Source organism: Hylobates moloch, unplaced genomic scaffold, assembly GCF_009828535.3.
Source record: "Hylobates moloch isolate HMO894 unplaced genomic scaffold, HMol_V3 SCAFFOLD_5, whole genome shotgun sequence".
Lineage (NCBI taxonomy): Eukaryota > Metazoa > Chordata > Mammalia > Primates > Hylobatidae > Hylobates > Hylobates moloch.
This window is the reverse complement of record NW_026652280.1, coordinates 92,541,546-92,565,256: the sequence shown is the minus strand read 5'-3', so window position 1 is coordinate 92,565,256 and position 23,711 is coordinate 92,541,546. Positions and strand designations below refer to the sequence as shown.

The 23,711-nt window shown below is 50.0% G+C and overlaps 1 protein-coding gene across 1 annotated transcript in view; it reads right to left on the bottom strand.

Annotated features, from left to right (window-relative positions):
• Nucleotides 1–16,952, bottom strand: part of FAM3D (FAM3 metabolism regulating signaling molecule D) — a 31,891-nt gene extending 14,939 nt beyond the window's left edge. The window contains exons 1-4 of the mRNA XM_032151890.2: nt 16,754–16,952; nt 5,770–5,820; nt 3,908–4,015; nt 414–437 (exon numbers count right to left, since the gene is read on the bottom strand). Of these exons, the coding sequence (XP_032007781.1) occupies nt 414–437; nt 3,908–4,015; nt 5,770–5,782 (145 nt within the window). The 5' untranslated portion in view covers nt 5,783–5,820; nt 16,754–16,952. The remainder of the gene's footprint in view (nt 1–413; nt 438–3,907; nt 4,016–5,769; nt 5,821–16,753) is intronic.
• Nucleotides 16,953–23,711: the final 6,759 nt, after the last annotated feature.

Here is a 23,711-nt window from a genome sequence, read left to right as displayed (position 1 = left end):
AGTGCCTGACATGGTTTTTGGAACCCTGAGCCAAGCCTGGGGTCACTGCAATGGGGTTAAGGAGCACAGCCCTGGTCCTCGGGCTCCCAGCTGTGTGGGGTTGTCAGAGACAGGGGGCAGGGGCAGGGTTCGGTTCAGACTGCAGTAGGGGTACTGGAGAAGGGGCAGAGTTGAACTGTGTCTCTACAGTCTGAATGACTGAGAGGGGGTCACCCCTGCCACAGGGCTTAGCGGCTTCAGAAGGCACCACTGGGCCATGGGAGGAGAGGACTGGGAAGAATCAGGAAGCCCAGGTTTCTCTGGGACCTGCAGGGCTCAGAGCAGGGGCCCTGGGCCTTGTTGCCCTAGGGCAAATGGGAGCAGAGGGTGAGTGGAAGAGGTGGGGGGCGGTGTGGAGCTGCACAGATACTCACGGATCTCCTTGGTGGGCGAGGCTGCTGGAGAGAAGACAGAATCTGGTTAGAGGAAAAGCACTTCGGACCCTCCTGCAGAATGGAGGTTGGGGGCTGGGGGCTGGGGGCTGGAGAGTGGGAAGAAGGGGCTTTAAATTGGCGCCATTGAAATGAACTAAAAATCCCTTGCCACTGTCACCCCTTCACACACATACATACACACACAGCACACATATACACAGATACACATGTGTACACACCCGCACACACATATACACATGCACACACACATACACATGCACACACACATGCATGCAGATATATGTGACACTCATGTATGCATACAGACACACAGGTATGGTCACATATACAGACACACACGTGTGCACACACAGACATGTGTACACACAGGCAGACATACATACACGTGTGTGCATATACACACATACACTTGTACAAGACACACATATGACTCTCCCTTGGTTCAAAAGAAGCTGGGCTGTTTGAGACCCACTGGAGTTTGTGCCCTAGTTCCTAGTATATGACCGCATGAGACGTTTAACCTCCCCAGGCCTCAGTTTCCTTGACGGCACATGGAGATGGCACATGTGACGGCAGCCACCCTCACAGGGCCGTGGAGGGGACCCAGTGAGATCACTCTGTGAGGGCCAAGCCCAGTGCCCGGCCCCTGGGCCCCAGTGAAGGGTAGAGTTGTGCTGCTGTGGGTGTTTGGCCCATATTGGGGTGTCTCTTTCCTGACTGCCCGCAGTGCATATTGTCTGCACTGGCTCTAGGGCCCTTGGCCACTTCCTGACATCTTATACCATGTCCTAGTTGTTTCTGTGGTTCTACATCGTATCTCCCACCATGCCAGCAGTGACGCCTGGAGGACAGGGCCTCCAGAGGAAGCAGAAATGCTAGGGGAAGAAACTCTCCTTTTTGGGGGGAACCCCTCCCAACACTTACACACTTTCCATTTGGTTCTCAGGGGCTGTCCATCTGGAAATGTCCCTACCCCTTGCCTCCAAGGCCCCAGAAGTGGCATGAGACCCAAGCTGGGTCAATCATATTACTACATTCCTCTGGAGACAGAGCCCTTTCCTACTTCCCTATGTTGATATATAGTGGGTGGGGGTGGGGGGAGAGGGAGAGAGAGAGAGAGAGAGAAAGTGCTTTTTCAGCTAAGTGAGAAGATAAGCATCAGGACAGGAGCCATCATGCCTGCCTTAGAGAGAAACCTGCCCATGGAATGAGGCCCTAATCTGTTGAGGTCAAGTAGCAACAAGCAGAGCCCAGGGATGTAGAAAGAAGAGAGACCAGCTCTGGGGCCTGCATGGGAGACGCCTGGATTCAGCCACACCTGAAGCCACAAGATGCCCATAGTGGACGATCAGGACATCATGTTTTGTTGAAACCAGTTAAAGTTGAGTTGGTCACTCTCATCTGAAAGAACTCTGCCTAACTTTCTAGGCACAGGGGTTCTTAATCTGGTTTCTGTGCCATGATTCCCTTTGGTGGTTTGGAAAAGCCCATGAACTCCCCTCAGAATAAAATTATTCTCACTTCCCTTGAGATACTTATCACTTTATACTCCAACAGACTGTGTTATTAAATGCATAAAGTAAAATAGATTGGAAACCAATTATATATCAATATAATAGTAAAAACAAAAACCAAATTTGTGCTCTAGTCATATATGTGCTTCTATATCAGTGCATTAAATAATAAAATGAGGTTAGGAACCTCTGAAGTAAATGAAAATTACCCCCTTCAGTGCTGAAACACAAATGGTTTTTACTGGCCGTCTTTCCCACTGGTTACATTTCCTGCCGCTGTAAACATTTCTTGAGACTCTGCCTCATGTTAATGCACTTTCATTTTTCCACACGCTGTAATCAGGTCTGTTTCTTTCTCTGACTCAGACCATGAGCAGGGCCACGTGTTCCTCATTGAGGATCCCTGGGGCCAAACACAGAGTTCAAAACCCAGCAGTCACTTGAGGATGGTTGGTTGGAGGTGTTGACTTGTCAAACCCCAGGCAGTTGAGTACTGAGAGAGAAATAATTACTGGGTCTCTTTTCAATTACTGCCGCTCTCCCACCTCGGACTGGGGCACTCTCCTCTAGAGGACACCCCTGAGCCTCCTACACTGACCTGGGCATCTCACCTTTGAGGCCATTAGTGCAGCCACATCACTGTCTAGTTTGTAAAAGCAGCGATCCTGGGCGGTGGGGGGGCACGGAGGTGGGGACACGGTGGCCACTAAGCATCTATATAAACTTATAAATCATCTCAACATGGGCTGTGAAACATGCTTGACAAGAAGCAAACAAGGTAAGGGATCGCAGACACTCCACTGTGGGGTCATGTTCAAGAAGGAGTGACTGGTTTACTTGCTGCCTTAGGAAGCTGGGAGAGGCTCAGGTCACTGATGTTTGTGATGATGTCAGTGTACGTGGTTCTTGGTCTTCAAGCGGGATGAATCCAGACATACAAATCCCTTCCCTTCGCTTCTTCCTTTGTTCAGAAAGGATTTGAATCTGGGAGACCTGGGTTCCCGTTCTTGTTCTAATATCTCCGAGAGGAACTTGGGTGAGTTTTTAAATCTCCTTGAGCTTCTGTTTTCTCAGAACACATGTGAAACCACATCAAGGACTGTGCTTGAGTCCATTCCACAACCACACCATAGATCACTCTGTGGGACATTTGTGCAGGTTAAATGAGACTATGCATGTAAAGCAGCTAGCATCCAGCATCCTTCCAACTACCCATCCATCCACCCACCCATTTATCCATCCATCCATCCATCCATCCATCTGTTTTTTTCTATTTCACTCATCAAATGTTTACTAGGCATCTGCTCTGTGCCAGGCACTAGAGAGGTGGATGCACACAAAATAAAATCCTTGTCTTCAGGAAGCTCACATTCTAGGGTGTGGAGACAGGCAACAAACAATGAAACATAAAAACCATAATGACAGAAAATGATGGTGTTCTGAAGGAAAAAGCCTGACATGAGAGAAGCTAAACTAGGAGGAAGGGGTGCAACCTTAGCAGGGCAACCTTAGCTGAAACTCGAAGGCTGAGAATGAGCCAGATGGGAGGGCAGGTGGAGGGGATCTGCATGAGGAGATACAGGAAGGGGGAGCAGCAGGTGCAGGTGAAGACACTCAATACATGATTTTCCTTCTTCCTTTCCTCCCACCTCCCTTCCTTCTGTTCTTCCTCCCTCTGTCCTTCCTCCTTTCTTTCCTTCCTTCTTCGGGTCACCTTTTCAAAGTGGTCCTTGGTGTGGGCACACGTGTTGCCCAGGCCCTTGCAATGCACCTCTGTTCCCCATGGACTCCACCCTTCCTGGTAGTCTGGGGGTGCCCCCTCTCCCTGCAATGGCTGGGGTCCCAAAGGCAGCACAGCTTGTCATGTCTCCTGGGCCACCTAGGGATGGAGGGAAGAATATGTCTTCGGCCCCCAGGCCTGGTGTGCAGTTCCTGCCCCCAGTAGTGAGCCCCACTCACCCAGCCAGCGTGGCAGACGGATGGTTTTCATGCTGAAGCTCATGTAGCTTCGAATAAACATCCATGTTGTGACTATGGCAAAGATGAGGGCCAGGAGGCGAATCACACCTGCTGAGCAAGGGGATGCTGCCAGGAGACCACAGAGCCAAGACCACATCGCAAGACCACGTGTGAGTTCTTCCCAAATCCCATAGACCCCATGCTGTAGGCTCAGACCACATCCACGCTGGGGACCAGACCACGGGACCATGTGGTAAGACATGTGTGAATTTTTCCAGTGGCCAGATGGTGAGATTGTGCTGCCAGGTCATGTGGCAACATTCCCCCAAGTGGGTCCCCTGGGAGAGAAAGTTAAAAATGTACCTGCCTGGGCTCCACTTAGCCCTCCAGAGAGAGAGAATCTCTAGCAATGAGGCCAGCATTCTGGACCTTTCTGTAGCCCCTTAAGGGGAGGCCTGAGAACTGCAGTGGGAGGGCAGGACTCTGGAAGGGGAGCCCTGGAACAGGAGTCAGGAAGGCTGTGGCCAGTGCTCAGGGCAGCCAGCAGTGCTGTGTGACTCTGAGCAGGAGCTCAGCCTCTCTGAGCTGGAGTCCTTCAGGCACAGAGCAGACATGGTGACACCCTTGCCCCTGAGCTTGTTGGCAGGGATATTGCAGTTGTCAAAAGTAGGCAGCCTCCAGGTGGCTTGGGGCTGCCCAAGCCACAGTTTCCATCAATTCTCCCTCAAGTCCTCCACAAATAACCACACAGTGGACTTGCTATGCAGCTTCCAGAAAAGCCACAGCTCCCTGGCCCGTCTCATGGCCAGATTGCTTTCTGATTCCCCATCTGATTGGGGAACAACCCCACACATGGGGACGAGCCACCTGGAGTTCCCTTTCTTTAGAGGGACCAGAAAGCAGGCTCCATTTCACATCCCTGCTACCTTCTGAATCAGACCCACCCATTCTGCTCTGAGTCTCGAGGCGCAGGCCCAGCTGTGGCACCCCTCCCTCTGACCTCCCTGTTGGCATCTCCCCTGCTCCTCAGCCCTGAATTCAGCTCTAGAGCCTTGAACTAGTCTCTGACTACTCCGGCTGGGGAGAAGGCCCACTGGGTCCTGTGGGGTGGGATGCAGGTCTGTGGGGATCCCTGGTCTTCAACAGCACAGCATGGATCTAGGCACCCAGAATTCCTCTTGGGTATCAGCTCATGTTCACACAGCACTCAATTTTGTGTGAGCAGCTTTTGAATACATTATCTCAGTTCATTCTCTGAGTAACGCTATGTGCTGGATACTATTGATTATTCCCATTTTACATATGAGGAAACTGAGAGGCGGTCACTTCCCCACTGTCACTTAGCTAGTAAGTGTCAAAAGTGGGGTTTAAACCCAGAGAAGTAAGCTGACTTCAAAACCCTGTGCCCCTGACTCCTTACAGCTGTTCTGGAATGTAAATAAGGCAGGTGCATTTCCTGTTTGCTGCCTCAGTTTCCCTATCTGTATAAAGGGGTACAGTATGAGGTTGTGGTCTAGAAGGCCTTTGCCTCCCTCGCGCCCAGACTTATGGTATAAAAATTCTAGAACAGCCCTCCTTGAGGTAAATATTTTTGCCTCTAATTTCCAACCAGGCCAAGTGTTTCCAAGATGGGCACTTTCAATGATCCCAGCCAGGTGGGGCTTCTGTGCAAAAGTTCCTCCTGCCTTTCAGCCTAGAGACAGGAAGTTGCCTCTTCCACTCTTCCAGCCTCTCCTGGATTGCTTTTCTCCTGGAATTTGGGCCTGACCATTTGAGAACAGATACAGCCAAATCACTGTGAGCCCAGGATGGGTGGACAGAGCTGACAGAAAAATGACTCCAAAACCAATTTCAGAGCCTACCTGACACTCTCATCCTGTCCAGGTGAAGGGTGGCTTGGGGTCAGCTTCCACCTATGGAGAGAAGAAAATCCAGTTGGAAACTGGCATCAGGTCTGCAAGTGACCAAGCCTGAAGATGAGGGACAGGGACCTCTAACTGCGGAGATCATAATTCTTTCAGTTGGGTTCCTCACCACCTGCCATATGAACAAGAGGGCAATTTTCCTCCTTTCCTGTCTGCCTCCACCTCTCCTTCACTCTTGCCCCTGGAGTTTTATATTCAATTCTCCATGTTTTTTTGAAGTGCAGAGATTAGAAAGTAGAGGAAGGTGTAGTCTGGTAAGCCACTGTCTTTTGGGAGATTTGATTTATTCACTTATCCATCTATCCACTTGTTCATCCATCTGTTCGCCCATCCATCCATCAACCCATCAGTTGATTCATCCATCCATCCATCCATCCATCCATCCATCCATCCATCCATCCTCTATCCATTCACGTTTCCATCCATCTCTCTATCCTGTCTACCTGTCCATCCATCCTTTCAGCTGTCTATTTGGCCCTCCTTCCCTTCCTTCCTTCCTATCAGCCAGCCAGGGAGGTTGAGCTAGCTAGCTGCAGTGAAACCATCAGGGAGCAGAAGCCCAAGCGATCTTTGTTTATTGTACCAAGATAAACAGTAATCACAACTCACATATTACAGGTGACTTTGTGCCAGGTGCCATCTATGCATTATCTCTTTAATCCTCACAACCCCCATGTTAGGGATGAGTAAGCAAGACCCACCATGGCTAACCCCAGGATTATTCAGCTTGCAAGGGTGAGAGCCAGAATTCGGATGCAGGTTTCTGGCTGCTGAACACTCCCTAACACCCCTCTTCCTTCGCCCTACTGGGGTCTCACTGCCAAGAATTTTTATCTCAGAGGAGGGTTGAAACCAAAGTTTTCTCCCTTATTCAGTTCTGAGCAGGGAAGGGTCATCTTTCTTTCCACCTCCCCCTGTGTCACCCTCCAGGTGCTGGGCAGTTACCAGTGATTTGCAGCTTTGAAACCCCCAGGAGGTCTGCGGAGACTTAGGGGACAGGAGGTCTTTGGTCCCAGACTTCCCACACTAGCTCCAAGGCAGCAGGTAACCTTCTCTGATTGTGATGACCTCTCCCACAACTCTTCCTGCCCCCTCCCCACCCCAGAGTCTTTATCCTAAAAATCCATCTCAACAGACATGGTCTCCAAAGTTCAACTGCCAAAGGCTCAGACCTGAGACAGGAGACTGGGCTCATGCCTGGCACAGCCCCCAACACCCTCTTCAACCTTGAGCAAGTCTATTCACCTCCTTGGCCTTCCATATGTGCACTGAGAGGTGCTCGGGCTGAACCAGTCCTTAACATTTAAGCAACAATAACAGCAACAGCAACTGCAAAACCACACTTCCTCTTGTGAATTGTAACAGTCCTCCCACCACCCTGATCCTACTCCTCTAGGGCCTTCCAGGTTAGAAAACCAAGCTGTCACCTGGCTCTACCCACAGAAAAATTGTGGAACTTTAACTTCCTGAAATTTAGATTACCAGCTTTTTTTTTCCAGATAAAAAATATATTATGATCACGACTACACTTTGGATGCGACCTACAGTCCAGGAACCTAGGTTCCTGGATGAGACTCAAAAGACATTTGGAGGAACCCCACGTTAGAGGAGCCAGGAGAGTTGGTGGCTGGACAGGATGGAAGGACAGGGACAGGGTCAGAGAGATGGGGTTGGATGGACAGACAGACAGACATGAATATTCACAGAGGGTGTGTACAGAGACATTCCAGTCTGGGACAGAGTTGAAGGGGGAGAGGGAGAGAAGGGGAGGATGGGAAAGAGAGGGAGAGAGAGAGAGAATGAGAAGAGGGAGACACAACAAGTGCTTTTAATATGCACACACACAGATTCAAAGAGAAACACTCAGAGACAGACAAGAGAGATAGGGACAGAGACAGAGGTAGGGGACACACACCTGGGCAGAGGGCTAGCCTCTTGCTGTCCTGTCCATGCTGAGCAGGAAATCTGGCTTCAGGGCAGTGGGGTGGAGAGGGGCAGGGGCCAGGGGCCAGTCCCCATTGGGTGGTGAGGGCTCCCCAGCCTGCTTTTCCTCTGGGCTGAATTGCCCTCCCAACACCTGCAGGGCTACCTGGTGTCGTGAGTTTCTAGCCTGCTCACCCTGGCAGCCAGTGAGTGCTCTGGAGCTGGGGCCCAGGACTGGCCTGCTGGGGTGGGGAGGGGGAAAGACACTCGGAGCAGGTACACAGGGTGGAGCAAGAATCCCTCTGTAGCCACCCAAACCCAAAAGAGTGTGTTTTCTCCTTCTTCCTGTTGGAGATTGTCCCAACCTGTTATTCAGGTTACAAAGTTGCCCGGCAAAGGAACGAGGAGAAAAGTTCTATTGCCCTGGATGCTTACCTAGCCAGCCTAGCATGGCTAAGTTAGTTTCGAGGTGGTGTGTGTGCAAGTGGCAGTGGAAGGGGAGGGGGCAGGGCTGGGGACAAGGTGGGGGTGGTGAAGGCATGAATCACCGCAAGCCACCCCATTCCTCCCATTATCTATCCTCACTGTCCTTGGACCTCTTCCTCTGTCCTGCCCTTCCCCATAGCTCCCTTCTCATTTCTGGCTGCAGATCAGCCGTGTGTGTAAGCCCCAAGCCTCTCTTTTCAATGGCGGGCCTAGGATGCGGGGCATTGAGGAAGTGCTGGATGAATATTTGGAAACTGAATTAATTGAATTCTTGCATCGTCCTGGAAGGTTAGAATGATTAAACCACCAGATAGAGAAGGAAGTTGAAGTTCAGAAAGGGCAAGTCACTTGTCTAAGGTCACACAGTCAGTTGTGGAGCTCATTTCCAAAGCATTCTCTGAGCATCCCTGGGAAGACTGGCGGAGATAGGGCTGTGAGCAAGACAAGTTCTGGAGCATCCTCAGGCCCTTGCACTTGCGAGTCCCTCTGTCTGAATACGGTTCGCCTGTTTCTTTGTCTGGAATACTCCTACTCATCCTTCAGGTCTCAGTGGAGAAATCACTTCTGAGGAGCCTTCCCTGACTCTCTGAGTCAAGGTTCAACACCTACGTGTGGTCCTGGATGGCAGCACATCCATCATGGCAGCCCACCCTGTCATAAGGGTCTGGCCAATCAGAGCTTTGCAATTTCCCTGTGATTGGTTCAGGAGTGAGCATGTGACCCAAGCAAGGCCAACCAGACTTTTCCCTGCGATTGATGTATGGGAAACTGGGGAGAGAGAGGCTCTCTTCTCCCTGGAGATGCTAAACTAGATGTGATAAGTCTGGGACTACTGAGGTCCCATCCTCAATCACTACGGTGCATCCCTCCTGTGGTAGACGTGTCCTGCCAGCAGACGCAAATACAGGGGCAGAGCAGCTGGGGCAGTGCATGTGATCTTGGTCTTAAAAGAATCAGGCAGTGAAAGCCTGTGATACTGGGAAAAGAGGACGAATTTTTGGATCAGACAGACCTGGGTTTGCCACTTACTAGTTGTGTGTTTTTCCGCACATCTCTCCAGGCTTTGATTTCTTCCTTTGTGAAAAGAAGGTGATGCTATCTACCTGTCCTGGAAGGGATGTTGGGCAGTGAGGCCACCTGTCTGGAAGGGGTCCGCCGGCCTGGCAGGGTCCACTCGTCTCTTCCCTGTTGACAGGCCCCCTTCACTCTGCTGCCTCTCGCTAGTGCACCTCCAGGGCACGATTCCTATACGGATGTTTGTTCTTTCTGCAGACCCAAAATGCCATCACAGCTTCTTTCTGCCTGCCGGTCTGTGACATTTCTTAAAGGCCCTACAGGAGCCAGGATGTCAGCACTTCCTGTTGCCTGCGGCCTTCTGTACACAGGGCCTTTAATCTCAACCGTGACCTGTCCCAGAGCCAAGATGGACAGAGAAAGAGATGCTGTCTCTCCAGGCTGAGAAGGTGGAGCAGTGCACCCCGGTGGAGAAATAAGTGGCTATTTTCCCTGCTTAAATCCTAGCTTCTGACCCTTCCCCGGCATTCTGTGAATCTCTCCGTGAAGGCACCTTGTCAGCCTTCACAGTCAGCCCTGATTTTCAGGCCAGCTTCCCCTCCAGGGAGTGGCTCTCTAAGGCCTTCTTCATCCTTGGCCTGATGCTAGCACCGAGGCGCACAGTAGGTGTGCAGTAAATGTTGTTGGAAGGAAGGAAGTGGGTTTCCGTTTGGGAAAAGAAACTGGGAGGTAAAAAACTAGGAGCTGCTCCCTCCATCTAAATAACTTCCTTTTTTTTTTTCATCTCATTCCTAACATTTTTCTCCGAAGGAAGTCTGCCCAGAAGACATGCTTAGACTCTAGAACCTAACTAGTCTCTTCTGGAAATCCACGTCCAGCTATTTTCCTCATTATCCTGGGAAATTCTGCAGACAGAGTGTGGTCACCAGGGGCAGAGGGGTTCTATCAGTTCTTCCTCTTCAGGCTTCTTTCTGCTCCACTTGTCTCTACCAGCAATGCTGCTTGGGCAAGGATTCATTGCAGGGGGTGAATTCTGTGTGCATGAGTGTGGGAGATGGAAACTCTACAGAGATAGTGACAGGGCTGAGGGAGACAGACTCCAAAAGAAAGGGACAAGACTGAGGTAGAGAGACAAACAGAATGAAAAAGAAACAGAGACACTCAGAGACTGGAAGTGGCTGGCATATTAACAGACACACAGGCACACCTGTAGGCATACATGCACGTGAGTCAGGGCACTGCCATGGATCCTGCCCTGAACCAGGGGGTGAGCAACCCTGCCTAGACCCAGTTGCCCCTTGCTATGAGTCTCCCATCACCCCCAAAAGCCGTCCTGAACACCTGCAATTGTGGCCCAGGCCTGTGTGAAGGAATCAAAATAACCAGAGGCCCCCTTTCATCCTCTAAATGGTCCTTTTTATAAACACCCAATATTTATGGGCAATTATTGATCATGTCACCAATACAGAGGGGGAGATAAACAGCGAATAAATCCATAAACACTAAGACTGGTGGTTTGAACAATTTGTTCCAGTGACATTTATTTTGGAAGGAAATAAGCCCATTATTCCCATTATGCCCTGTTTTAATTTTATTTATTGGTGTTAATGGTTTTCTCCCAGCTCTGGCCAATGGTAGAATTATTGGGCCAATCAGAGCTGCATGGCAGGAAATGCAAGAAGACATGAAAAGGTGCAGGATTCTGAGGGTTTTTACTCCTCAAGTTCCTGGGGTGCTTCCCAGAATAAGACAACAAATGCCACATGCCAGATACTACCCTGAGACTCTGACTTATTGTAACTAATTTAATCTTACAACAGCTCAATGAAGAAGTAAGGGAAACTGAGGCATGGGGGTCAAGTCACATAGCTGGTGAGAGTCAAAGATAGAAAAGATCCCAGAAATAAACCCAGGCGATGTGTGTCAGGAGACCACACATTCTTAACCACTTTGCCCAACTCAAGCACAAGTTGTAAAGGATCACGTAGCAAATATTTTGGGCTTGGCAGGCCATATGTTCTGTTACAACTACTCAACTCTGCCTTTGGAGGAGGAAAGCAGCCACAGACAATGTATAAATGAATACATGTGACTGTGTTCCAATAAAACTTTATTTATAAAAACATGTGGCCGCTGCATTTGACCTGCAGGCTGTTGTTTGCCCACCTCTGCCCTAGGTGTGGCCTCTTTTAGCTCCAGGTGGACCTGAGCCTCAGGTGTTCCTTTTGCTGAGCTTCAGCCTGCCTGGCTTTGGCTCAGCCAAGGTGAGGGAGAAAGGAGGCTCCCATGGGATAAGAGTGAGTTTCTAAGATTCTGTTCTTCCACCCCCATGTCCCTCACCAGCAAGTACCCTCCTCGGGGGATGGCTCCACGAGCTTTGCTTACTTGGCAGGGGTCAGCCACCTCTCCCCTCTCCTCAGATAGGTTTTAGGGAGACTTTCCTCCCATTCACCTGACAGATCATCCTCTGAAGGTGCCACGCTCAGTACCTGGCACCCAGGTCATCCTCAGTAAGTGGCAGCTCAAGTCATATTTGCACCTTTCGACTTTGCAGAGGCCTCGTGTGGCCTGGGAATTGGGAGTCTGTGTAATGTGGTGGCTAAGAGTGGGGGCTTTGGTGCCCATCTATGTCCTGCCATGGGAGTGTGGACACAGTCCTCTCTCGGCCTTAGCTTCCTTTCACATGGCCATCACGATCTCTAATTGAGTGAAGATTAAAGGCAAGAATGCACCCAAAACCCAGCACCTGGTACAGAGGAAGTGCTCTGCAAGTAACAGCTGTGAATCAAGCAGGCCTTCTTGCCCTCTCCCTTGGAGATGCTCCTGGCACCCTCCATCCCCTTTCTCAAGGAGGCAGAAATAGGCTGAAGAAGAGGGTGTGCTCCACATGGAAAATGGGTTCCTCCAGGTCCCAGCAGGGCAGCTGGAGAGAGAGGAAGCCATCTGGACAGACATACAGCCCTTTCCCTTCCCTCCAGTGTCTGAGGGGATGGGAGAAATATCAGGATACTGGACATCTTCAGGTCCATTAGCCCCAGAGGCCAGTTTGTGGCCCAGAATTTCTCTTTGCTGAGAGCTGGGCGTGTGTCCCCAGAGAGGACTAACTGGATGAGGGTGGGGCTGCGTGGAGTATCTGGGTTAACCCTCTGGCCCTGCAGGCCTGCTGCTGGCCTATCCAAATCACTTCAGCAGGCCAAGCAAGAAGCATGAAGAGATTCACCTCCCGCCCAGTGGGTAATTTATTCTTTTCTGTCTGAGACAGCTGGGTCTTGACCTCTTTAATTAACCAATGTGGCGGCCTCCACAACGAAGTCGACGGTGACTTGGGAAGCCATTAGGAGATAAGTCTTGCCTAGGAAGGCACGGGATCAGGAGATCTCACTGAAGAAGTAATAATCTTAATAACAATCACAATAATAATTCTAATAAGTATTATTAGTATTCTGCCAACATTAAGCCCTGTGTCTTTTCATTTAATTTTCCCAACAATCTTATTGGCAGATTCTTTTTCTTAACTGCGTTTACCATTGAAGAAAGAGCTTCAGAGAGAATAAGTGGCTGGTCCAGAGTCACATAAGTAGAATGACTTATGTGGTACTGCCATCGGTGACTTTGCTAACAGTAGTTTAATAAAGTAGGGGCAGCTGGAGTTGGGGTGGTGGATATCTGTTCCCCCTTCTTCTGCTGACCACCCTAATTTTCCTTTGTGAATCAACCCCTCCCTCCGAGGCAGTTGGTGGGGGTTACTCCTTTCTCTGGCTCCAGGGGTGACTCTGTGGTTCTGGCTTAGCAGATGAGTATGATCTATCTCTGGGTTGCAGAGATGGGGTCAGACAGGGGCAGGTGGCCCAAGCCGAGAAGACCAGAGCCTTCCTAGCACTTTTTGTTTGTTTTTGAAATGGAATCTTGCTGTGTTGCCCAGGCTGGAGTGCAGTGGCGATCTCAGCTCACTGCAACCTCCGCCTCCCGATTTCAAGCGATTCTCCTGCCTCAGCCTCCCCAGTAGCTGGGACTACAGGCATCCGCCCCCATGCCCAGCTAATGTTGGCCAGGCTGGTCTCAAACTCCTGACCTCAAGTGATCCACCTGCCTCGGCCTCCTGAAGTGCTGGGATTACAGGCATGGGCCACCATGCCTGGTCTCCTCCTACCACTTTCAAAGGACTTTCCAGGAGAGAGGAGCTGCCTTTCTGTTGGAGTGGCTAAGTTGAGATGACTCTGAACTGGAGATGTTATGTATATCTTTGCCACCACATGAGCACGGGCTGTCTGAGCATAGAACAACATGGAGAAAAGGCTCCCAGAGATGGACACAGAGTGCTGGGGGTGTCATTTGAGTCCCCAGATCTGCCTTCTTGAAGTCAGAATTATCTCTGGACTTTTCTGTTGTGTATGTCAATACCCATCCTTTACTTGTTGGGCTGGTTTGAGTTGGTTTCTGTCACTTGCACCCAGAAAAGTCCTACCTGAAACATGATTTTCCCATTTCAAACTACAGTTACATCTGCAAGAAAGACTCGGATTACACTCCCACCCTACCCTTCCCTCCCGAGGTTTGAACACTTCAGTCCTCATGGGACCTTAAGAATCAGGCCAACTCTTGGCTTTTTCTCTGTGTCTTCAGCAACAACCTCCTTCCTGATGGCTTCCATACCAGAAGCCACACTGCTCCTGACATTTTCACCAGAACATTCCTCCAGCACAGAACCAGTTGTACCTGCAGAAAGGTCCAAGGCCTTGGTTTTGTGCCTGGCTCCCAGCCTCTCCCTGGCCCTGCTGGGTCACTCCCAGCTCCCAGCTCCATGCCTCTGCTCACGGGGCTTTCTCCACCAGGGCTGCCCTCACCTCTCCTCGCCAGAGGAATCCCATACTTTGTGGAATGTGGCCTCCTTTGTGAGGTCCCCCTTCTGTGGTCTGTGCAGGCCTAGATCACTCCCTCTGCGATGTGTGTGCACGTCCGAGGGAGAGGAGTGTGGTGGCCAACAGCATGGATCCTGGAGCTGGACTGCCTGGCCATAAAGCTTCTCTCTACCGTTCATAGCCTTGCCACCTTGGGCAGGTTACCTCACCTCCTTAGGCCTCAGTAGTTCACTGCAAAATGGGGATGATAAGACCTCCCATGCAAAGTTATTGTATTTAAGCCAGCTAATCCATGTACAGTACTTGGCACCATTCTATACAGTCAACCCTCCATATACATTGCCCAATTTTGGGACTGCTGTTTGTACTGATCACGTAGAACTTGTTCATATCTCTTGTACAGTGTGGTCCCTGACTCCTTCTACTCTCAATTTATCTGATAGGCTGTGAACTTCCTGAGACGGGTCTAATCGTTTCTGAATGCCCAGTTCCATGCAGACTGCCTGGAGCATAGGAGGTGCACAGCTTGGACAACAGCACTGTGCTATATTGTGCACCTACTATGTGGCAAGCATCATGGTAGGTGCTTTGCACACATTGTCTTTTTCAAAATGCACACTGTCAAATCCCAAGGAACTTATTACCATCCTCATTCTTTTGAGATAAGGGAGGGTCAGACAAGCCAATAAGATAGGCAACTTGCCTAAGGTCACATGGTTGGAAAAAGGGCAGAACTGGGATTCAAATGCCAAAGGCAGGGTTGCTCTCCCCACAACCTCTATGTCTTTGTCTCCCCAGACCACACCCTTGGCGAAGCAAACCTTTGAGCCTCCAGAAGCAAGGGATTGGCATCAACTGTAGGAAATGTCTGCCCCGCTCCAGGGCACCTGCCCTCTGGGACTGCAGGCTGGGTGGGGGCTGCCAGTCCCCCAGGCAGTCTTGTCGGCTGCCCACTTGAAGTCTCACCAGGCCTGCCAGTAGTAGATAGGTAGGTCTCCTCCAAGGGGGAGCAGCTGCCCCAGCACCAGAAACGTTGGCAAATGGTGACTTCGAGCATCCCCCACCCCAAGGAAGTGCCAATGAGGAAGTTAGGCCCCTGGGTTCTGGAGGCTTCAACATTCCTATGGGAAGCAGCAGGGTCTGTGTGTAAAGATGGAGTTGAGCTCAGGAAGAGGTGTGCACACGATGGCCATAAGACAGAAGCCCCTAAACCTCCAGGTGCCCAAGGGCAGACAGGCAGATGCGCAGATTTGGGCAGATGCTGAGCAATGGCAAACTCCTCCCTAGCCTGTGCAGACCTGGGCATGACCACCTCACTGACTTCACCTTCCACCACCAGCTACTACCCCTCTCCTGCCTGAGCTGCTCTGCCCTCCTCTTTCTTTCCTCCTGTTCCCCCTTCTCAGAGATTCTCCACTGACTCAATCTTTTCCTCCCCTGCCCTTCACTCCTGAAGGGCCCGGCATTCTCTTGGGAGAAGTCTGCCCTGACTCCCAGGCTATCCCCATGGTGTATGTCAAACTGTTTTGAAAATGACTGTGCAAGTTTTCCCTTTCTGGTTAGAACCATGTATGATACCTCATCTTGTTAATCATTGTGTCTTGTTTACCTGACACGCAAGAACTGCCCAATTAATGCTCACTGGATGAATCATCTAGAAGGACACTCTTGTACCCGTGCAGCCCACTTCCAGCCATGGACTTAGAATCCACTGCAGCATAGAGTCAGTGTGGCATAGTGGGCAGGAGCAAAAGCTTTGCAGTCAGATTGCCTGGGCAAGTTATTAAATCTCTCTCAGTGCCTTGGCTCCCCATCTGCAGAGTGGGAATAACCATGGTGCTTTCCTTGTAGAGGTGATAGGAAGATTAAATGTGTTATTATATGGAGAGCACTTAGCACATCATACATGTTATTTTATGTACTTCAGTGATGATTATCATAGTTGCATAGACAATGAGGACTTCAGCGATTGATAGGGGATATTCAGACTCTCCCATTTTACAGAAGAGGAAACTGAGTCTTAGTGAAAGGGACTATCTCAATATTACATAGCTAGAAAATCTTTCAAGTTCATGCACCTTTGTCATAACTTTTCAGATCATTACCTTATGAGAAAAATGAGATTTGGGGCCAAAGAACAACATTCCTTTCTTTTTTATTCATTTTTCAAATATTTGTGTGGCTCATTGTTGATCATCAGAATGTGTTTTTTTGAATCAATAGATGAGTGAATGAAAGAATAAATGTTGAGGGGCCCCCGTGGTTAAGGAAAAAACCCTGCAGTGTGGGTTATCAAATCCCTAGCTGTCATGCCCTACAGCTCCTTCTTGTGCCCATGGCAGACATAGCTAATCAATCATAGCATGCTTTAGCCTGAGCCCGAACCCAGCCCCAGAATCCTTCTTATTACAGTCTAATTTCATTGATCAGGCTTGGTGCCTCAGATGAAATCTATTTGCCTTCCTGAGTCTGATCTCAGGAATCTCTTCGATTATGTGGTTGGTTTCCTTCTTTCTTTCCTTTCATCTTTCCATCTCAGGCTCTTTCACTCCTATTTCCCACCCTCCCACCTCCATTTTCCCCTCTGTCAATCATGTGTACCTGGAACCATAGCCCTTTCCATTCTTGGGGGGACGTACCCGAGGGCTCGAGGCTCCCACTTCCCTGCTTCGATGGAGAAGGCGAGGTGGTCCAGCAGGTGCCGTGGGTCCCTGACCAAGCTGACTGCCACCCTGGGCCAGCTTCTGACAGTCTCGCCTCCCAGTTGCTGGAGGGGTAGTGGCCTCACAGGCGGCCCTTCTCTAGATGCAGCGGGCCCAGAGGGTGAGATGGAGTGTTGTGGGCCGCCAGTGGGCCAGCTGCTCCTGCCCTGCGCAGGCTCTGCCCCTCCTTTGAGGAAGTTTGCCATCAACTCTCTCTGCCCTGTTAATCTCACAAGGAAGAAGGAAGTTTATTCTAAGTGCTCACGGGGGAGGAAATGAGTCTAAAGTCTTGCCTGGCTGAGGAGTGGCTTAGAGCGTGGCTGGGGCCTGGGGAGAAGGGCCATGCCTGTTCCCTTCCTGTAGAGCTATCCTGGCCTTGGCAAGGGAGGTTTGGGTGGGAATTCAAGCAACTTAATCAGGAATGAGATACCACAATCTGCCTTCGAAAACAGCCAAAAAACCTCACAAAAAACCCGACCCCGTGCTAACAACCTCCCCAGGCGATGGGAGGTGTGGGGCTGGTAGAGCGAGTTACTGCAGCTGATGATCACCTGCTCTGAGGTTCTGGACTACAGTGTGTGTGTGTGTGTGGGGGGTGCTGGAGGGGCTGACTGGAAAGAGGGGAACCCAGGCAAGAAACTCGGGACAGGAAAGACGGAGGAGGTCAAAGGCTACTGCAAGATATTGAGCTTGGATGATGGAAAAGGGAGGCTTCTTGGTCAAGAGTGAGGAAGATGGGGGAGAGGACGTGGTTTGGGAAAAGATTCTGGATTTGGGTGAGGCATATTGAATTAGAGGTTAAAGGTGGAGGGGGTGGGGTGTGGAGAAAGGGAAAGACGGAGAAAGAAAAGAAGGGCTGGTCGGTGGCAGACTTTTAGTGAAATGGTGAATGCAGCCTTTGTCTCCCTTCTCTCTCCTTAGGACCCAAGGTGCACTGAGAGGGGCTCAGCTTCCCCCTCTCCTGATCCAGTACCCCCAGTCTTTGTCACAAATCATGGTCTCTTTCCCAAGCGCTTTCCTCTTAGGAGGAGTTCTTGCCTCGGTCCTTGGCACACAGGCTCCGGGCGACTTCCTCCCTTGGTTGCCGACTCTGAATGCTTCCGTAGGCTGTGTGGCCCACTTGGAGGGAATATTCAGGGGCATGAGGTCCAGCAGCTGGTCAGGAAATAAAGATGTGTGCCCAGGGAGCTGGTGCAAGGGAGGAGCAGGGAGTGGACCCTGTGTGATGAGGTGCCTGGAGTGGCCCCAGTTCTGCTGTTCCAGCTGCCCATCCCCAGGTAGGCACGTGGGCCCCTCAGGATGTATCCCAGGGCCAGGCAGTGCTTTCCTTCACTCTGACTGGCTTTAGGACTGGTCCTGTCCTCTGTCCCATCTCCTTGCCTCTTGCTCTCCCTTCTTCTGCTAGGACGGTTCTGCCCATGACTGGTGCCTGGGTCTTGTTCAGACCTGACCTGCAGTGTCACCTCCTCAGGGGGGCCCTCCTGACCCTCACTTCCGATATAAATAAGCACACAAGTGTAGGGGAGTAAAAGTGGCTTTCTCTACCCTTCTAGCTTCCTTGGCTGGTCAGGAATTAAACCGACAGCAGGGAGAATAACAGGAGAAAACGTACAGACATTTATCACATGCATGGGGGCATCCCAGGAAAGAAAAGGAATTCCCCACGCCCAGTGAGATTTAGAAGCTTGTATACCCCTTCACAAGGGAGACTTCAAAGTCTCAGAGTGGCATATTTTTGGGTGTTACTTCGGAACTCCTTCACAAGCAAATCATTTAAAATTGAGACATTCTGTGAAAGAACCCATGAAAGTGATTCCAGGAGAACTTTCCTCAGCAGGTGGTCAGGGAAGGCCTCTCTGAGGAGGGGTGCTTTGAGGAGCTGCAGTAACAAACAAACACAGACCAGCAGCTTAACAACACAGCTGTGTATCTAACAGCTCTGGAGGGCAGGAGCTTGATATGGGTCTCACTGGGTTGGAATCAGGGTGCTGGCAGGCTTGCATTCCTTCCTGGAGACTCCAGAGGAAACAGTTTTTGTCTTTTCTAGTGCCTGGAAGCCACCTGCATTCCTTGGCTCATGGCCCCTTCCTCCATCTTCAAAGCCAGCAATGTTGGGTCTCCATGACAATTCTTCCTTCCTTCCATCTCCCTCTAACTCTTTTATGCTTTCATCTTCCACTTTTAAGGACCCGGTGACGACACTGGGCCCACTTGGATAATCCAGGTTACTCTCCCTATCCTAAGGTCAGCTGATTGGCAACTCTAATTCCATTTGAGATCTTAATTCCCCTTTGCTCAGTTATGTTATATATTTGCATGCTCCGGGGATCAGGATGTAGACCTAATCCCATTAGGGGGCCAAGAGTCTGCTAATCACAGGTGCAATTTTGTTTCCTTTTCTTTATCGAACTTAACAGCCTGAAATGATATTTCCTGACTATTGTTTACTTGTCACCTGTCTCGCTCTACTGGAAAGCGAATCCCAAGAGGGCAGGGACCTTGCAGGTGCTGCTCATTCATGCCTGTAATCCCAGCACTTTGGGAGGCTGAGGCGGGCAGATCACGAGGTCAGGAGATCGAGATCATCCTGGCTAATACAGTGAAACCCCGTCTCTACTAAGAATACAAAAAAATACAAAAAATTAGCCGGACGTGGTGGTGGGCACCTGTAGTCCCAGCTACTCGGGAGGCTGAGGCAGGAGAATTGCGTGAACCCTGCAGGTGGAGCTTGCAGTGAGCCGAGATCGTGCCACTGCACTCCAGCCTCAGTGACAGAGCGAGACTCCCTCTCAAAACAACAACAACAACAACAACAAAAACCAGTGCCTGGAACTCAGCAGGTGCTCAACAAAGACTTACCGCATGAATGGACAGGTGATTGAGCTTGAGCTCATTTCTGCATCAGAGTCAACACAGACAGCACTGGTCTGAGTGCCAGGAGCTGTGACCCCCGCCGCACCCTGTGAAGTTGTGTGACCTGGAGCCTTCCTTTCCCCTCTCTGAGTCTCAGGCATTCTCACCCCAGCCCTAGGAGGAAGGGAAGGCACAGGGCAGCCACCCTGAGGTCTTCAGATCTTGAAGGAGTTAATTGCTGTCATGAAGTCATCGCTTATTTCCTCCCAATAGCAAAAGCCCTGCTGAGGCAGCAGCAGCCTGAGCAGGTATCCGAGGAACACTCTCCCCAGTGTACACTCAGGGAGCAATCAGTGGGGTCTGGCATTGGTGCTGGTTCCTGGGCATGCCACCCCCTGCCCCACCACCCCCTGCCCTACCACCTCCCGCCACTGCCCAGCCCATGGCAGGTGGAGAACATGGGCCCTGGTCAGACAGGCCTGCTTGTATGTCCTAACTCTGTTTGCGACCAGTGGGGTCACCTTGATGAGTAATTTCCCCTTCCCAAGCCTTCATTTTCTCTTCTATTAAGTAGGATAATCCCTTTATTACAGGGTGGTCAAGAGAATAAAGTAAGAGAGTACATTGGAAGGGCCTGGCCCATAGTAGATGCTCAGAAAATGCTGCCTGTGATCATCATTACTTCTTACTGGTGTAATATCACCCGTGAATCAGAATTTCCTGGTGAAAGAGACCAGAATGTCTTCTCTTCTGTCTCAGAGGGCAACACTGACAGAGTGGGTATCAATGTCAAGTCTAGATACATGACTTGGCAGGAGGTCTTGAAAGTACAATAATTGGTAATTCATCCTTTCCCTGGGGTGTTGGTGCCAAAGGCAGCCATGGTGGCAGGGAGGAGTTGGGAAGTGCCAACAGCCCTTTCATTGTCATTGAACTTGGACACTGCCTCTGCTGCCAGCCAAGCTGTATATATACTTAGGGAAGTTATTGTAACACAAAAGTGTTGCAGGGAACTGACAACTCTCTGGCCTGGTGGTGTGGGGGTAAAAGAATTTACCAAGACAGTTGTAGGTAAATAAAGGCAGGTTTATTGGAGAAAGTAGAAAAATACATTGCAAGGGGGGCAGCCTGCATGAGAGAAGCCGACTGCAAAGAAACAAAGGCTGGCTGGAGATTTTATAGGACGGTGCAGATGCTGTGTGCTGAAGTGGGCTGTGTGCAGCACCACGACGCCAAGCTTGCAGTGAGCTCACCTGCAGATGTCTGGTGATAGCTGGGCGCAGGAAGATGGTGACTTATTTGTGCAGGAGGGCTGTGTCCTGGATCATGAAGAAAGGCAGACTTGTAGCTCATCTGCTTTCTCCTTTTGCTTTCCCTTGGTCCCAACAGCCTGACTCCCTTTCCCTAATTAGGACTCCACAGAAAGCTTATTTCTCTTATTTAGTTATAAAAATAATACAGTCCCATCATGAAAACTTTGGAAGAAAACAAAAGTGTAAAGGAAACAAATCAGGCAAGTACAGTCTCCCTTGGGGCTGGCTGTTAGTGCCTTGGGCTATTTCCTTTCCCGGTTGTGTTATGTGGCTCTTCCCAAGCATCCAGCTCGGTATCCTCCTCTCTTCACTTGTTGTTACAGCTGGGGCATCTCCCTGGATCGTTAAAAACTTGTAAATGTGATTTCTTAATGACTGCAGATGATCACATGTCACAAAGCACCGTCTTCACCTCCCTTCCTCAATTCCTGGGTGCTTAGTTTCTGGGTGTGTGTATATTAAAAATACACTACAATGAATCTTTACAGGCATATCTTGTGACTTTGTGCACCTCTGTTTCCTTCTTGGCCCCTAAATCTATAAAAATTTTAAAATGGGACCAATAATTCCAGTCTTCCGACTCCACAAGGTTTTATGAGGCTTAAAGGAGGAAACAGATATCAAGGTGCTTTGAAAACCACGGAGAAAAGAGCCACCCAAATGCAAGGCCAGATTTTGAGCACTACCTGTTTAAGATAGGAGAGTGTGTGTGTGTGTGTGTATGTGTGTGTGTGTGTGTGTATGTTCTTCAACAGTTGGGAGATAGATGAGGGTGGAACTAGGAATAACAGCCACCACAGCATTCAACATTTATAGAGCACCTGCTGGGCACTCTATTAAACAAGATACATTCATGATCTGAATTCATTCTAACAACCACATCGAAGGGGAGTACCATTATTACCTAGAGCTTACAAATGGGGAAACTGAGGCCCAGAGCAGTTAAGCAGTTTGCTCGTGGAGACCCAGCTTTCAAGTGGGAAGTTGAGGAAGGACACATGCACACACTTTCCCTGACAGCTGCAGGCATCAGCGATGAGGGCCCCAGAACACTGCAATAGTGCATTCCCTGGGGCTCCAGAGCCCCCAAGACCCCCAGCATTTCCTGAAATGATGTACTGTTCTTTACTGAGCACAGTCCGGTGTTCCTGGCAGGCAGACAAACTACTCTGAAGATTATTTCCCTAGAGCTGGGGTATGAGAATGCTTCATTTAAAGGGAAAAGCCCAGAGGAGAAAAACCCACCCCCAGCATGTCTGAGACAAAATGGCAGAGCGGAGTCACTGTATGTGTATGTCAGTGTGTGTGCCTGAGGGTGTGTGCCAAGTGTGGGTGCCCTGAGATGTGTGTGTGTGCGTGTGTATGCACAGGAGTACACAGATGTGAGTGGCTGTATAGGCTGTATTTGACCTTCTGGGTGCCCAAAGACAGAAGAGTTGGCTCACCGATGGGATAAATGACCGTTGCATCAATTTTTCTAGTTCTAATCTTTGAGAAGAAACTAGATCAGGCAGTAATTTATTTACATTCCCTTCAGCATTTTTCACAGCAGCCACAAGCCTTGATAACAAAAGGAAGTCGGGTGCGCTCTGAAGCCAAGGGAGAAAGTCACAAAGCATGACTACGCCAAGTGCTTCAGCAAGAAACTACCAACAATTTAGTTTCCCCCACCTCGGTAATTGACCACATCCAACGTGGCCACGTGTGCCTCATGGCCTGATTGGCTTTGTAATAAAATCTGTGCCTTGGCATAAGAGACGAAGTTGAGGATAGCATACTAACTGAGTTACAAATTTCCCTTGCAACCATTAATAATTCATTCTTCCATTCATTTCTTTAATGCTACTGCCATTCCTCTGAACAACAGCAATAACAAGCCATGAAATAGAAGCCTTTCTATCGGTGCTGAGGACTGGAGTGGGCGGTGGGCAAAGGAGCTCCTGCACTCAGAGGCCTTGCTCACTGGTCACCAGCCACTCTGTCCACAGTGTGTCTCCAACTGTGGGTGGGCGGAGGTGGAGGGTTGCTGAGTCAGTTCCCAGTCTGATGGGTCTCACTGAGCTAAAACCAAGGTGTCACAGGGCTACATTCCTTTCTGGGGGCTCCTGGGAAAACTCATTTCCTTGCCTTTTCTAGTATCTAGAGGCCACCCGCTCTCCTTGGCTCATGGCTCCTTCCCCATCTTCGAAGCCAGTGAGGTTGCATCTTTATGGCCCTTCTTCCATTGTACCATCTCCCTGAAGCTCATTCTTTTGCCTCCTTCCCTCTTTCACCTTATTTTTATTCTTAGAGGTGGGGTCTTGCTATGTTGCCCAGGTTGGTCTTGAACTCTTGAACTCAAGCAATCCTCCTGCCTCAGCCTCCTGAGTACCTAGGACTACTGGTGTGAACCTCATGCCTGGCTCTTCTTTCACTTTAAAGGAGCTTTGTGACTACATTGGGGCCCCTGATAATCCAGGACATTCTCCTAATTTTTTTTTTTAAATCATACTCTAAGTTCTGGGATACATATGCAGAATGTGCAGATTTGCTACATAGGTATACATGTGCCATGGTGGTTTGCTGCACTCATCAACCCATCATCGACATTAGGTATTTCTCCTAATGCTATCCCTCCCCTAGCCCCCCACCCCCCGACAGGCCCCAGTGTGTGTTTTTTCCCTCCCTGTGTCCATATGTTCTCATTGTTCAACTCCCACTCATGAGTGAGAACATGCAGTGTTTGGTTT